Below are 16,461 nucleotides of genomic sequence, written 5' to 3'. Positions count from 1 at the left end.
TTACAGAGTCGAAAAGTTCGGGTCAGTTTGTTATCAGTAGGTCCAAGATGCTATCTCCACGAGTCGGTTCTCTGTTTAATTGCTCAGTATAATGTCACTCGATGCTCTGTCCCTACTACCCGTCTAGGTACTCCCATCAGTCACTCGCCTAAAGTCTTTTTAAAGTACGACTATCGTAGTAGCACAGCCAATATTTGTCATAATTACATACGGAAAATGATAAAATGGTCAATATATTACTCAGTCCAGTGTAGTATCAGTCGACGAACACAGCACTTGTCGACTGGTACTTTCTGCTATATGCAGCAGCTTCGTGGAACAGCTCCACGAGTCATCATGGAGTTGATGGTCTGAGGACGGTCGCTTTTGACTGAAACCGGTTACCGTAACTAATAAATAAATGATTGTTTCGATCTGGACTGACTCTTTGTGTTCTAATGTTAAATACGATAGCTGTTGTTCCTTTACGACTTCAGAAAGTCAGTATAAAAGTGCCCCTAAAATGACCTAGAGATAAAGAGGAAGAAGCGGCGAGTCTTTTCCTGCAGTGATTATCCGTTCACCAACTGATCTGCAGCACCTTAGCTGTGAGGCTTACGCAATCTAACTGAACCTATCACGCCGAATACCGCGCGGGCACCGAGTAGTGGAATGTGGGATTAACGGAGCGTGGCATTCTGGCAGCGCACAGCCCAGTTCTAATTCCGAACGCCAGAACATGATTCCTAGTTATTAAAGGCATCATCAAAAATAACGTGGCGCTTTCTCTAGATTCAAAATAATGTTGCCTGCACCACCCAAGCATGGTGTCAGAAAGTCTCATAATCCTAAACACATATAAACGGACGCTACTTCAGATGTTTAAAAATATAAATACAATCTGAAACTGAAACTTGTTTACAGGATGACATGTTTGTAAACAGCCACTATTCTACTCGACATACGACTGTAATTTGATAATGTTTCTTATTTCTCGAATTTAAGCTGTGCATCCTCGTCAGAATCCAGTGAACCATAAGTTACAAAAATATTTTAAAAACAGCAGTAAATCGAGAAATCATAACACAGTTTTGCGAAAGATGGGTGTGTTATCAGCACAACCACCTTCATAATAAATATAAGTGTCTCCAAAGACTGCTTTCAGCTAAGTTTGGTCTTTGGAAGAACAAAATTCCAGCCGGCCGGAGTGTCCGTGCGGTTCTAGGCGCTACAGTCTGGAGCCGAGCGACCGCTCCGGTCGCAGGTTCTAATCCTGCCTCGGGCATGGATGTGTGTGATGTCCTTAGGTTAGTTATGTTTAATTAGTTCTAAGTTGTAGGCGACTGATGGCCTCAGAAGTTAAATCGCATAGTGCTCAGAGCCATTTGAACCATTTTTAACAAAATTCCACACTGTTTCCTTTAGTTGTCGGTAGGATATCCCTTCCCTCAAGTCTGTCATCACATTCATTACCTCTTTCCCTTCTCCTTTACCTTCTAACGTGTACGCCTGTTTGCTTCCCTCTCTCTCATAGACCGCAGGGAGAGTTCCTGCCCACCACACTCTTTTGGTCACTTCGTTACTCCGCTCTGTTCATTTAATTTTCTCCATTATTATCCCAGGCAGATTTCAAACAATTCTAAATGCTTCTCCCCATTCTTCCTTAGTAAGCAGTTATGTGCAACTATACTTCAAATAAAGTGTTTTGTAAATCTCTTCCTCAGATCAATTTACATTCCTCCTGCATTCAGTAATCCTTGCCTTTTTTTTAAGTGCTTTATTTCCACTGAATATCTTTGTTCTTTGGCAACGGCCTTGCCGCAGTGGATACACCGGTCCCCGTGAGATCACCGAAGATAAGCGCTGTTGGGCGTGGCCGGCACTTGGATGGGTGACCATCCAGCCGCCATGTGCTGTTGCCATTTTTCGGGGTGCACTCAGCCTCGTGATGCCTATTGAGGAGCTACTCGACCGATTAGTGGCGGCTTCGGTCAAGAATACCATCATAACGGCCGGGTGTGCTGACCCCATGCCCCTCCTATCCGCATACTCGTCTGAGGATGACACGGCGGTCGCATGGTCCCGGTAGGCCACTCGTGGCCTGACGACGGAGCGCTGTATCTTTGTTATTATTTATGTGGTGCACATTTCATCTGCATTACGTGGTATGTACGCTCGAGTTCCTTTCCCTGTAGCGTTATACACGTATTTCCTGGGCTCTCTGTCGTTGCTACGAGGGTGTGCTGAAAAGTGATACTTCCGAAATTCTTATGTCAAAAAAAGTAACGATTGTTAAATAACGCAGACTTTGTGAACATTCCTCATCTTTATTCTTTACATCTCAACACAGTCACCATGGCGGCGAACACGTTTCTTCTAACGAGAGACCAGTTGGATGACGAAGCCGAAACCTCACCTCTGCTGGCAGCGCTTCGTCACTATCAAAGAGAAGTCCTCGAAGATGTTCTTTACATTATGTAAACAGATGAAAATCGGATGGGGTCGAGTCAGGACTGTCTGGAGGATCATTGGTAACAGTGAACGCAACGCACTGGATTATTGCAGAAATCGCAGCGCCCGTATGTGGTGTGCGGATGAGCTCTTCGAATTATTCCTGCTTTCAGTTTTTTGATGGTCTGTCATGCTCTGACGTGGTTGCGTGATTCGCTGACATGTTACATCCTACAATTCGGAGTACCCTAGCGACAGAGGTTTGCAACTTGCGTCAGCGAACCGCGAAAGTCGACCGAGTAATACGCACGACGTGTAATACTGCAACCGATATTTAGAAAAGAACAAAAAATTCGGAGGCGGTACTTTTCAGCATGCCCTCGTAATTTCATTACTTATTGGTATCAAACTTTAATTTCTCACGTCTGTGTCTGTGAAAGAAAAGCCCTGACGAGCTAACTAGCCCTCCATGTCTTTGTCGAGAGTTGTATCCGTACCTGTTTGATTATTGTCCTCATCTGTGATCATCCTAACACTCATATCGTTTCTTGATAAGTGCCATAATTTTACAGTTAAATCAATTGTAATCTTATTTTCTTTCACATTTTATTTTTGCAGCCATATCGCCTACAGTCCACCACAAAAATACCATTAATGTTTATAATTCCGAGGAATTTATCACCAAAAAGAGAAAATACTTATTATCACGAGAGACAAGAGAAATCAAGGGGGCTTTGACCTTGGAAGTGTCGAAACGTCCCTTAATTGCAACGTTCGCAAATGAGTGTCTCTTCTAACAGACTACAAGCTATTTTTCGTTTGTTTAGTAGTCTCAATCATTAACAACCATCAAAGTATATACAGAACACACGTGGATCTGATAATGCCGTATCCATGGGTCGTAAAATATTAAGTACTTAGTTACGCCTGTTAACATTGTATGCAGCTCACCTGTACTTGGTAGCCAATGTTTCTCAGTTCTCATTACACTTTCGATGTTTCAGGAAGGACATACAGTAAATTGCCATGTGGTGTTCTGCCGGTTATTTCCGCTTGATTACCTAATGCCAGTAACACAAATTGTTTAAAGTGTTGAAATTTCCCAAGTGTAAATTTCCCTGCAAGATCTTACTGAATTAATCCTCGAAGGAATCTTACCCCACGTTGAAATTACGTCTGTTGTATTGATACATTCTCCGGCCGGGGTGGCCGAGCGGTTCTAGGCGCTACAGTCTGGAACTGCGCGACCGCTACGATCGCAGGTTCGAATCCTGCCTCGGGCATGGATGTGTGTGCTGTCCTTAGGTTAGTTAGGTTTAAGTAGTTCTAAGTTCTAGGGGACTGATGACCTTAGAATTTAAGTCCCATAGTGCTCAGAGCCATTTTATTGATACATCCACCCTTTATACTTCAAGCATATTCTAATCGCAAACATAAATTGCTTGTAACTGTTTCTTTGAACTTTATTCGTAACGCGTCATCCAATCTAAATTATACCTAACTTTTAACATTTTTGACACACAGTAGATTGAATTATGATTACTTTCGCAGTCGTTATTTGATTTATGGCAAACCTTCAATATGGTCTAGACGCTGAGAGTATATATACGTCTATATGGTGGACCTACAGAAGTTCCCCCTGGAAAATTAATCACTGTCTTTCGTGTTTCAGCTTTGACGGTGCGATTTTTGACGAGGCGGTTCATCGGTGAATATCGTTCAGATACTGGTGAGTCAAGCTTCAGATTTAAGCAATGTTCCACGACACAACCTTGCATCGAATAACAATAATAATAATAGAGTGCATAGGAAGGCAGAGAACTAATCTGCCAGACTAGTAGAAATACAAAAGTAGAATTCCTCGGTGAAATGTCTGAGACTTTTCAGATACATACAAGTGTTCGACAAGGACTCAGTCTCTCCCTTCTGCTGTTTCATTTCGTCTGGACGATGGGAAAATGACATTGTAAGTAGGCTGTTTAGATTTTTATATTGGTAATGCCACGTAGCGCTCTGTATGAAAATCACTGGCTGTGCTGTGTGCAGTCTGTGGCTAGTTTGCATTGTTGTCTGCCATTGTAGAGGGACAGCTGGATGTTAACAGCGCGTAGCGTTGCGCATTTGGAGGTGAGCCGCCAGCAGTGGTGGATGTGGGGAGAGAGATGGCGGAGTTTTGAAATTTGTAATACTGGATATTATGAATTGCTATGTATATTATGATTTTTCAACACTATTAAGGTAAATATTTTTGCTAACTATGCCTATCAGTAGTTAGTGCTTTCCGTAGTTTGAATCTTTTATTTAGCTGGCAGTAGTGGCGCTCGCTGTATTGCAGTAGTTCGAGTAATGAAGATTTTTGTGAGGTAAGTGATTTGTGAAAGTTTTAGGTTAATGTTAGTCAGGGCCATTCTTTTGTAGGGATTTCTGAAAGTCAGATTGCGTTGCGCTAAAAATATTGTGTGTCAGTTTAAGCACAGTCATGTATAAATGTTCAAAGGGGATGTTTCAACATGAACAGTATAAACGTCTGCAATTCTGTACACAAAGTCAATATTAAACGCAGAGTCTTCTCTTATGATTCAGTGGTGATTACTAAGACTAAAGATCAAATTAATACACCACAGAGAAACTACACAAGATCGATGCAAGGTCAGACATTCGCGTATTTGAGGAGAAAATTCACTGCATGAAAAAACTGCATCAAAATAGCAGAAAAGCTCCACTAAAAGTGCAGTATGGAACGATTTTACAAGTGTTTCCCTTCAAATGCCTTGGGGAGATACAACGGCCTTAAGGCTTGAAGAGCAGATAAATTATGTATAAGGCCACGAATAAGTAACATTCATAATCCTATTTAACCTCCAGAACAAAAAAGTGTTATTCGTAATGTGAAATTTTACCAGAAGCGCTGTATGTATCTGGGACCATATCTGCTGGAGTGTACTCCAAAGTTGCAGAAATTGACAAACATTCTGAATATATTATTAATTTCGGTCCGTAAAGACTGTCCTCAGATATGGCTATACACAGTTCGTTAATCACATAGAGTCGGCATATGTATAAATGATACCGTCACATTAATACGCCAAACAACATCCAATAACTTCTTTGACAGAATCAGCTTGCCTTTACAACTGTGCATGTGGTACTTACATTTTGTGTACGTGCGACAAAGCTCGTTTGGCGTATTACTGTGACTATACCACTTTTACATGTGCTGACTCGATATTATTAACAAACTATGTGTAGTCGTCCCTAAAAATGATAATTGCGGACCGAAATTAGTGATCTGATCTATAAGAATTTATGTGATCCGCAACTGCAATAAAAATACATAATTGCAGATTTACTTCCTAATAAATTCATAGGTCAAAAGAGAAATTTCCGGGCAAAAAATAACAAACTGTTTACTCATGAGAGGTAGAACATTCTTTTTTTAAGTTTTTGCATGGTACAGCTGGAGATAATTTTCACAGTATCTGCCAGCATTAACCCATTACTAGCTAGCGTTACGCTGATGATACACGCGACAGGATTGGACGTTTACGGATTTTTAGACAACAATGAACTTCTATAGCCTTGTTATGCTCGTTTAAAGATTGTTGAACATTTGTTTTTCATTGCTGTGTTAATACAGAGGGGTCCAAAAAATGTATCCACTGTTTAAAAGTCCACATTTTGCAAACTAATTGACGGAGTTGTCTCATTTTTGGTGAAAGTGTAGCTTAAAGTCCAACTTAAAGACAGAACTGTAGGTGTTTGAAATGGTCACCATTAACATCCACACACAAACGATGCCGCCAAACTTCAGCACAAACTACTGACTGCAACGTGTTCAGTTGGATATTTGCACATGAATGTTCGACAGCTTCTCGAAGTTCATCCAATGTGGGTGGCTTTTGTCGATAAACGACGTCCTTCAGTGTTCCCCACAGGTAAACGTCCAGAGGAGGTAGGTCTGGGGAACGTGGTGGATACTCCACAGCACCTCTACGGCACATCCATCTTCCTGGTAGATTTTCGTCAAGATACGCAATGACACGATTTTGGTAGTGGGCTGAGGCATCATCTTGTTGAAAGTAAACTCTTCCGTCTCCATACAAGTCTTGGATGGCAGGTAAAATGGATGTCTGAAGCTTCTGAAGGTACACCTCAACGGTAACTGTGTCTGTGGAAGACGGATAGGCCGTAGAGGTGCTGTGCAGAATCCACCACGTTCTCCAGACCTAACTCCTCTGGACTTTTACCTGTGGAAACACTAAAGGACGTCGTTTATCGACAAAAGCCGCGCGCATTGGATGAACTTCGAGAATCCATCGTATATTCAAGTGCAAATATCCAACTGAACACGTTGCAGTCAGTAGTTCGTGCTACAGTTCGGCGGGCATCGTTTGTGTGTGGATGTTAATGGTGACCATTTCGAACACCTACAGTGATATCTTTAAGTTGGTCTTTAAGCTACACTTTCCCAAAAATGAGAGAAATGCGTCAATTAGTTTGCCAGTTATGGACTTTTAAACAGTGGATACATTTTTTGGACCCCTCTGTAGTTGTGTGAAGTAATACATGACTGGCAACAAATGGCAACTGAAGTAAAACATTTCCTAACGATTTTCGAAATCGGATGTTCCGTGCGTCGTGCTCCTACTACCACTCCGCGTTCAGAGCTTGTTAATTACCGTCTTGCGGCCGTAACGACATTGGAGACCTTTCCACATGAAATACCTGAATAGATACGACAGCTCCGCTTCACTTCGCTTGGTTGGGTGAGCAAATTAACCTCGTCTTTGGCAGGCTTATTGCCGAAGTGCTATTCCTGGAATTCCTTATGGAGTGTTTTGGAACCTAGAGAAGTGGATTGGCCTTGGGTTTCATGTGCGGGCCAGCCGCGGTGGCCGAGCGGTTCTAGGCGCTTCACTCCGGAACCGCGCGACTGCTGCGGTCGCAGACTCGAATCCTGCCTCGGGCATGGATGTGTGTGATGGCCTTAGGTTAGTTAGGTTTAAGTAGTTCTAAGTTCTAGGGGACTGATGATCTCCGATATTTAGTCCCATAGTGCTCAGAGCCATTTTGAACCATTTTTTCATGTACGGGGTGATCGACAGGTGTTGCGGAGTATTACTCGCGCAGCAGGTCCTGCCAACGCGTAGACGGTCGGTGGTGATGCTGATGGCCCAGACCACTACAGAGTGAGGTGGTGCAGTGCTTAGCATACTGTACTCGCATTCGGGAGGACATGGGTCAAACCCGCGTACGGCCATCCTGGTTTAGGTTTCCCGTGATTTCCCTAAATTGCCGGGATGAATCCTTCGAAAGGGCGCGGCCGACTTCCTTCCCCATCCTTCCCTAATCCGGTGGGACCGGTGACCTCGCTGTTTGGTCACCTCCCTCAGATCAACCATGCAACCAATCCAGACCACTTGAAACCTTCCCGTCTCCTCTATATCTCTTTTGTTACGCAACCTTCCCTTCTACAATAACCTATGAAATCTTCCCTTAGGATTTCTATCTCTTCCTTAATAATAACAAATGAAATCTTCTCTTTGAAATTAATTCTCTTTCTCAATAATAATAAGTGCAATCTTCGCATACAAATTTAAATGCTGCTTATTATGAGTGATTTGCTGATTATTTCGACGAAACATAGAATGTGTACTCGTCGTGGCCCTCAGTCGTTACCTGCAATAACCCAAATCTCTCCCTTACCTTTTTTTACTGTTACTGGATCACCATCTGACTGCTACATCGAAATTCCACATGAATATACTTACTCTGTTTTACTATACTCTATTAGCTGCTGGTGGGCTGTCGTAATAAGTGACTGTATTTATTACCAAAGCTGACGTTATTCTTTAATAGCAAAGCTGACGTTATTATTTAATTAATTTGACTGACGTTACGTAATTCATAGTTAAACATTTTCTTGATAACAATAAAATTTTGCAAAGTCTTACTTTGATGGTTTTTGGGATGGATTATAATCAGTAATGCAATATTGCTGGCAAAAATTAATTATATTCTGAAAACTGTTCTTCAAATATTTACTGTTGGTAATGATGAAATGATTTTACAAACGTTCAAATGGGACTTACTTTTTACAATAATCTTACAACTAGCATTGCGCAAACGAAGCTTCAGTAGTCTTGAGTTCTCAAAAAAAAATAAATAAATAAATAAATAAATAAATAAATAAATAAAAAAATCAATAATGTTACTTCCTCTTACGATAATAGTTAGCTGATGTCTCTGTACATCTGCTTATAATCTCTTGTAAATCATAGCTGGTGGCTGGCAGCCACACTGCTCCTCCAAACCTCTCGCTTCAGACCTCCTACCGACTCGCTTCACATCTCGCTTACTACTGACTTCCTACGAACGCTAAAGTGCGGTTCAAATGTGTGTGAAATCTTATGGGACTTAACTACTATGGTCATCAGTCCCGAAGCTTACACATTACTTAACCTAAATTATCCTAAGGACAAACACACACACCCATACTCGAGGGAGGACTCGAACCTCCGCCGGGACCAGCCGCACAGTCCGTGACTGCAGCGCCTCAGACCGCTCGGCTAATCCCCCGTTCTAAAGTGCGGTCTCTCCCGCCAACAATGCTTTCTGGTGCAGACAATCCCTGCTACCATTACAAAATATATCAATGCGCGGTCTTTCCCGCTCTTTTCTTAAAATGTATCCATACGCGGTCTCTCCCGCCCTTTTTAAAATTATATCAATGTGCGGTCTCTCCCGCCAGCAGTACTTTGGTGCAGACATTCCCTGCTACCACAAGTATTTCCAAAATGACAAATATTAATTATTCCTACTTAATCCTATTAATAAAATATAAACATCTTTCATAAATTGTTGTTTGACAATAGAAAATAGAAATTCACACGTCTTACAGGCACAGCGCCATTTTCAGTGCCTGATTTTGCACGCTTTGGAGGTCGGCAATGTAGGAGTCAGCAGTATTCCTCAACACCACAGCCGCGTACTTCAACACTGGTCGGGCTAGCGTCAGGTATACCGTAATGCCATGGCGTGGGGGAAGTGTCGAATCAGGGTTAAGGAGTGGGTAGACCACCCGTAGGTGCTCCACAGCCCTGTTTCGGATTTCCCCGATGTCCGGTAGCTTGGTAAGCCTCTGGTCAAGTTTGACTCCGAGGTAAGCGGCGGTCTTGATCCACGGGATGGAGCCTCCCGCGATGGTGACCGGGAGGAGATTGGGTTGTTTCGGGGGGAGTAGAGCAGACAGCGAGGTCATTGGTCTCATCCGATTACGGAAGGAAGGGGAAGGAAGTCGGCCGTGCCCTTTCAAAGCGAACCATGCCGGCATTTGCCTGGAGAGATTTAGGGAAATCACCGAAAACCTAAATGAGAATGGCCGGACGCGGGGTTGAACCGTCGTCCTCCCGAATACGAGTCCAGTGTGCTACCCACTGCGCCACCTCGCTCGGTTGACCGAGAGGAGTGCCGGAGGGATTTGTTTTCTGGTGAAAGATGACAGCTCCATCAATGCACTGTCCTTTTGTGCCTTGTGTACGTGATACTACCGCCGCCCGCAAATGTGAATAATGCTATCCCATGACTTTTGTCACGTAGCTACCTGTACGCTGGCGCTCGCAGCAGACCGCTGCTTACCTCACAGCTATTCGCCGCTACAGCACGTGGCTGCCACACAGATCGGCCCCAAGGCGCGCCGTGTTTACGCCGTTTCGCGAGCCCAGCCCGTCCCAGTCCCCGGTCCAGCTGCCGGCGCTCTTTGTGCCTCTGCCTCCCACGCCCTCCCCTCCACGTGTCTATACTTAGCGCGTGCGCGCTCCCCGTATCTCCGATGCGTACATCTCGTGACGTCAGCTGGACAGAAACTGCCGCCCCGGAGCCGTTTTGGCCACCACAACAAATAGTGGAGGCTAATTCTGAAATGTAGCTTTAAGTGTAATTCCTCTCGGTTCGGACGTACCGCAGGCAGCCCCAAGGGCACCGGTGCGGGAAATTCATTCATGCTGGTTGCCTGTGAGAGGTGCCGGGCCCGTCTGCAAGGTGCTGTGTGACACCTGCGAGTACACGTCTCCGCTGCTACTACTGTGTCGGTGCGTAAGGTCGTAGCGTTCTTTCGTAAGTTAAGTATTTTTATTTATTTTTTTAATTTTACACGTCTAGTTCTGTAGGCCAAATTGAGGAGCAAATCTCCAGGGTCATGGAATGTGTCAGTACATGAAATTACGACATAAAAATAATAACAGATGAAAAAAAATGTTAATCAACCCAAAAAAGACAAGCTGTAAGTTTATTTAAACGCAGTCCACAATATACAGGGTGTCCGAAAAGTCTTTCCCTGATTACATAAATTGATAACTCAAGCTAGAAGTAAGATACAAATATGAAACTGGTGTCTAATTGTTTACAAACTATCAAAGTTCACATATCAGTAAACTTCCACATGAGCACCCTTGGTAGCACGTAGCGATATTCAATTTCCGTCCACACAGTAGCCAACATCACTGGAGGGATCGATTCAACGACTGTGGTTATCCGTTACCGCAGGGTTTCAAGATCTGGTACACGTGTTCGGTAGACCTCGTCCTTGACATAACCCCATAAAAAGAAGTCTAATGGGGTTATGTCAGGAGAGCGTGGAGGCCAAACCGTTGGCCCATCACGACCAATCCATCGTCCATATCGAGATAGGCACGGACGTCCAAACCCAATGAGACGGTGCACCGTCTTGCTGAAACGAGACATCGGGGTGATACTGAAGCATCTGAGGAACAGTATAGAGTTGCAACATGTCCAGATACACTGCAGATGTGACGGTAGTCTCAGCGAAGAAGAATGGTCCGATAATTCGATCGTGCATTAGCGCGCACCAAACATTCACCTTTGGACTGCCTCTGGTGCACTCCATGACCTCGCCAGGAGGTTGAGAACTCCAAATGCGCACATTATGGCGATTCACTACTCCACTGACAAAAAAGGTCACTTTGTCGGAAAAGGCAATTCGTCTGAGATAACCATCATCGTCCTCAATACGTGATAGCATTTCGACCGCAAAGTCATATCGACGTGTTCTGTCATTGGGCAACGAGGCCTGAACGATTTGGACTTTGTACGCACGAAACAATAAAAGTTTGTGTGAAATGTCATAGAGAGAGCTTTTTGGCATCTGTAATCCACGTGAGACCCTGCGCACCGATTTCTTCGGACTTCGCAGAGAAGACGGCCTTACAGCTTCCACCCTGTCTGCTGAGGTTCTTGGTCGACCAGACCTCGGAAGGTCAGCAACCGATCCTGTGTTCTTGAACTTCTCATACCAGGCTTTAATGCTCTTGACATCAGGTCGATTCCTTCCAAATGTTATCTGGAAGTGTCTCTGCACTGCGGTTGGTGATCGTGTCTCATGGTACCACAGGATGCACTGTGCCTTCTCCTGATTGGTTAACATGGCTTCTTGGGCACTTCACCTCATCCACTACTTACGTACTGCGAACCTAAAACAGAAAAAAAACTTTGATAGTTGTAAACAATTCGACACAAGTTTCATATTTGTATCTTACTTCTAGCCTGAGTTATCAATTTATATAATCAGGGAAAGACTTTTCGGACACCCTGTAACATGGGAATCAGCTTAAGTTTTCAAGGATTTCTTCAACAGAATAGAAGGAATGACCCCTGACGAAACTCTTCGGTTTCGATTTGAAAGTGCTTGGATTACTGCTAAAATCTTTGAATTCTTGTGGTATCTTATTTAAAATGGATGCACGCCTTTCTGTCCAAGACTCAAGGAAGTGCGACCCAAATGCAGATTGGATTTCTGCCTAGCATTAACTGAGTAAAAACTGCTAACTCTTTTGAATAATCTGATATTTTTAACAATAAAGGACAGTAAAGAATATATATATTGAGATGCCAATGTCAGAATACCCAGACTAATGAACAGGGTTCGAGAAGAGGTTCGCGAATTTACACCACTTATTGCCCGAACCGCCCGTTTCTGAGCCAAAAATTTCCTTTGAGAATGGGAAGAGCTACTCCAAAAATGTAATGCCATTCGTCGTAAGGGTATGAAAATAAGCAAAGCTGACCGCTTTTTGTGTCGAACTAAAACTTACTTTAGATACAGTTCGAATATAAAAAATGGTAGCAGTAAATCTCTGAACGTGGGCTTTGACAGCGGATACACATATGAAAGAATTTAATCATCAGTAATAGATTTTCCTTCACTGTTTACAACAGTCTGTCAGCTCTGGGGTAACTTTTAGGTGATTCCGCGACTGTAGAAATCACGTGGTCTTGAGGCGATGGACTCGTCTAGTCATGTTTGGAGCACATTTTCATTTGGAAACGAAGTTCATTGTAGGTTGCTCGATAGAGGGCGGGAAAGGTGGAAATTTGAGGACAAAAGATCAGGTGAATAAAGTGGGAGTGGAATGACTTCCCATTCCAACTCCTGTACAGTGCTTGTTGTCAGTCTAGCAAAATGCTAGCGGGCGTTATCAAATGGTTCAAATGGCTCTGAGCACTATGGGACTCAACATCTTAGGTCATAAGTCCCCTAGAACTTAGAACTACTTAAACCTAACTAACCTAAGGACATCACACACACCCATGCCCGAGGCAGGATTCGATCCTGCGACCGTAGCAGTCCAGCGGTTCCGGACTGCAGCGCCAGAACCGCTAGACCACCGCGGCCGGCAGCGGGCGTTATCGTGGAGTAGCATCACTTCACGCAGGCTTCCTGGTGGTTGTTCTTGGATTGTGTCTCAGTTGTTGACAATAAATGTCAGCAGTGATGGTTACACCTCGAAGAAGAAATTCGTAGAACACTGAAAGGTATGTGATAAGGTCTGATCAGGGTAGCTCCAGAAAACAGTCGGTAGTTGCCAACGAGTATAATATCTGTGAGTAGGAGGATCTTTGATGGTTAAGAGAGCCGGGCGCGCGTAGTAAAAAACCGGAGAGTCACAGGTGGGTGCCCGGTGTGCAGACAGCTTTAAGGGAGGAGTCGCAGCTAGGTGCCCGGAGGAAGCAGACGAGTGGTGACAGCTGTAAGGTAGGTAGCGCTCGCTGCCCCAGACCAAACCTTAGCACATAAAAGAGAGAAGATATATAATGAATTCAAATTGGTTTTGTTAGATAATATTCAGGGTTAGAATTTGTGTGTCCAAGGTTTGACACAGTAAGCGTTTGGTAAAATTTTTGTAAGAGTGTTTCGTACTACGGTAGGTTTTGGGTATGACTTAAAATTTTAACAATATATATATTGAGATCAACATTGTGTTTCTAACAGCCTGAATCATAATCCAAATCCTTTGCTTAATTTGAATATGAAAATGAGTAGTAGAGTAAAGTTACCCACCAATGAAAGAACCAAGTAAACATCAGGGTCAAAAGTTAATTTTCCAATACCATCTTAATGCCATTGCACAAACGGCATTTTTCTCTTATTTATTCCTAAGTCAAAAACATGTTGCATTTCTGGCAAAATGGAGGAGAGCAAGAACAAGTTCACAGACGCAGTCAGATGCAGGTTTGCTGAATAATTAATTTAGAACAATCTTATCAATGATACTTTCAACACCACACCGTCGCTATTCCATCAGATGCATAACGTTATTTTTTTGGGGGCAACCATTGATTTCTTTTGCTTATTTTAGCATAAAGACACCATTTCTCGTCACCGGTAACGTTAGAGAGTAAGGATGGTCAGTGATGGTCACGAGCTAACTGATGACTAACAAGCAGAGATGTACATATGGCCACTCGCAGATCTGTGTGATTTTGGACTAGAGCATGCGATATCCACACACCCGAGTTTTGAAAGTTCCCCGTTGCATGCAGATGTTGCACGATTCTGGAATGGCCGCAGTTCTTCGCATTTGTCAGTTCTCGAATAAACTGACGCGAATCATGAGGATTAATGCGTTGAAACGATCTTGATCAAACCTCTACGATCTTTCTGAACGTGGAGAGTCACCAATGTCGAAACGATCCTTCTCTAAAACGAGGAAATAATTTTCTTGCCGTCTTCTGTCCAGTGGCTTTATCCCTATACACGGCGCAAATGTTTCTGCCTGCTTCCTTTGCTGTCAGCACTCTAGTGAACTGAAACTGAAGGATATTTCGGAAACATTCCGATTTCGCCACTTGTAACTCCCTTTTCTACCGTTCACAGCTCCTCTCACTATCCCCATACAACAAAATGATATATAGACTCAAATAGCAACAGTGAACTACAAATAAAAAAAATGGCTTTGATGAATACACCCATACGTATCGGAAAACCAACATGGGAAAATATGACGTTTAAATACACTGGTGTGCTACACTTGAGGGCAAGAGGAATTTTCACATGCTGTGACACTGGCAAGTAACATACGAGACTGTGCTGTAAAGTATCAGCTCCGAATTTTTAAACCTGTTCTCAATATCCGTTGAGCATGACATGTCATGCCTATTACTCGACAGACTTCCCCCATTCCCAGACTGAAATTGCAACCGTCTACCACTAGAGTCTTCGAATTGCAGCCTGTAACATACCGGGACGCCGACAGTGCTTTCCGAACGTGAACGTTGAGTGTGCCAATTTCAAGGTGCTGCCGAACGCTCATAAACAATGTGACTTGGGCATACGATACGTGTTGTCAGCGTAGCAATATTATCGTTTGTATGTGGTTCTTACATCACATTGTTTAAGAAATGGACGAGAGTAAAATTTGTGCATTAACTATATTAAAAACGCACATTTGCTCCCTTGTCCATATGCTAGTCATGTCGTTCTAACTCTAGTGTAGTAGTACATAAATAAAAATTTCAGTATCCCTGGACAATTTATAAGGCAAAAAGGAAAGTATCATTCCCAGTCTACAAGGAAGTCGGTATATAAAAGTTCCGTTACAAAAAGAGCGATACCAAATTTACTATAGTTCTTCACACAAGATAACAATTACTTCATCATTCTCACTTTCATGGAAAATCTTAAGGCCGTTCTTATTTTATCACTGTTCCTATTCAGTAGTAGAATCTTTACAACTTGTGGATTACTAAACTTAAAGCAAGAAGGTGCGAAACATCGTACTGCAGGTAGTGCAAGCTGTCTTGTAGATTAGACCAATCGAACACACTCCTCAGAAAGAGCGCACTTTTATGTACAAAAACAAACACTGTTCGAACAGGCGTTGAAGGCCCAACGTACCGAGTGCCCGCCGTGTCGTACACAGCATTGAATAATATAGAATATACTTTCATTAAACTAATAAGAAAGTATCAGAACCGGTCAGATAACGCGAAGGCTAGTAAAACCATTATTCAATCCAATGAGACGCCATCCAGCAACAAATCAGCCGATGCTTTACAATTCGACGACTCCACTCATTACGCTACCATCCGTGGATGTATTACGTCAATGCCGTGCATCTTACCGTCTCCTGAAAACTTTAATCGTAGATATATCATTAACTAACATTTAACTATAACAAATAGCACCAAGAACAATGCATTTTTTATGTATCTTCGGTGTACTGTTGCCTTGAACGGCATACTTTCATAATACAAAAATGGCTCTGAGCACTATGGGACACAACATCAGTGGTCATCAGTCCTCTAGAACTTAGAACTACTTAAACTTAACTAACCGAAGGACATCACACACATCCATGCCCGAGGCAGGATTCGAATCTGCGACCGTAGCGGTCACGCGGTTCCAAACTGAAGCGCTTAGAACCGCACGGCCACACCGGCCGGCTTTTCATAATACACAACTTACAGTATTCTTTAACCACCAATATGACGTTCCCTGTCATTTTATTACAACAAATCACACAATTAAAGATGCGTTTTCGAGAGATCCTCAGTTTGTGATGCTTAGAAACGTCATATACGCATACGGCCTTCAACTAAGAGCCAATATGGTATGTAGCGACTCTGTACTGTAAAGATAGGTCATGCATGTGACGTAGTTGGCGTTCTATCATCTTCCTGGTCAACGTTCAAACGCACGTCCAGAATACCTGTCATGGTAGATATTGCTGTGTA

The 16,461-nt window shown here is 43.1% G+C and overlaps 1 protein-coding gene across 1 annotated transcript in view; it reads left to right on the top strand.

Annotated features, from left to right (window-relative positions):
• LOC126159984 (ras-like protein family member 11B) overlaps nucleotides 1–16,461 on the top strand; it is a 386,177-nt gene that overhangs the window by 68,556 nt on the left and 301,160 nt on the right. The window contains exon 3 of the mRNA XM_049916795.1: nucleotides 4,103–4,159. Within this exon, the coding sequence (XP_049772752.1) occupies nucleotides 4,103–4,159 (57 nt within the window). The remainder of the gene's footprint in view (nucleotides 1–4,102; nucleotides 4,160–16,461) is intronic.

This window comes from Schistocerca cancellata, chromosome 2 (assembly GCF_023864275.1).
Source record: "Schistocerca cancellata isolate TAMUIC-IGC-003103 chromosome 2, iqSchCanc2.1, whole genome shotgun sequence".
Lineage (NCBI taxonomy): Eukaryota > Metazoa > Arthropoda > Insecta > Orthoptera > Acrididae > Schistocerca > Schistocerca cancellata.
Note: the sequence above shows the minus strand (reverse complement) of the source record. Positions and strands in the feature narration are given on the sequence as shown.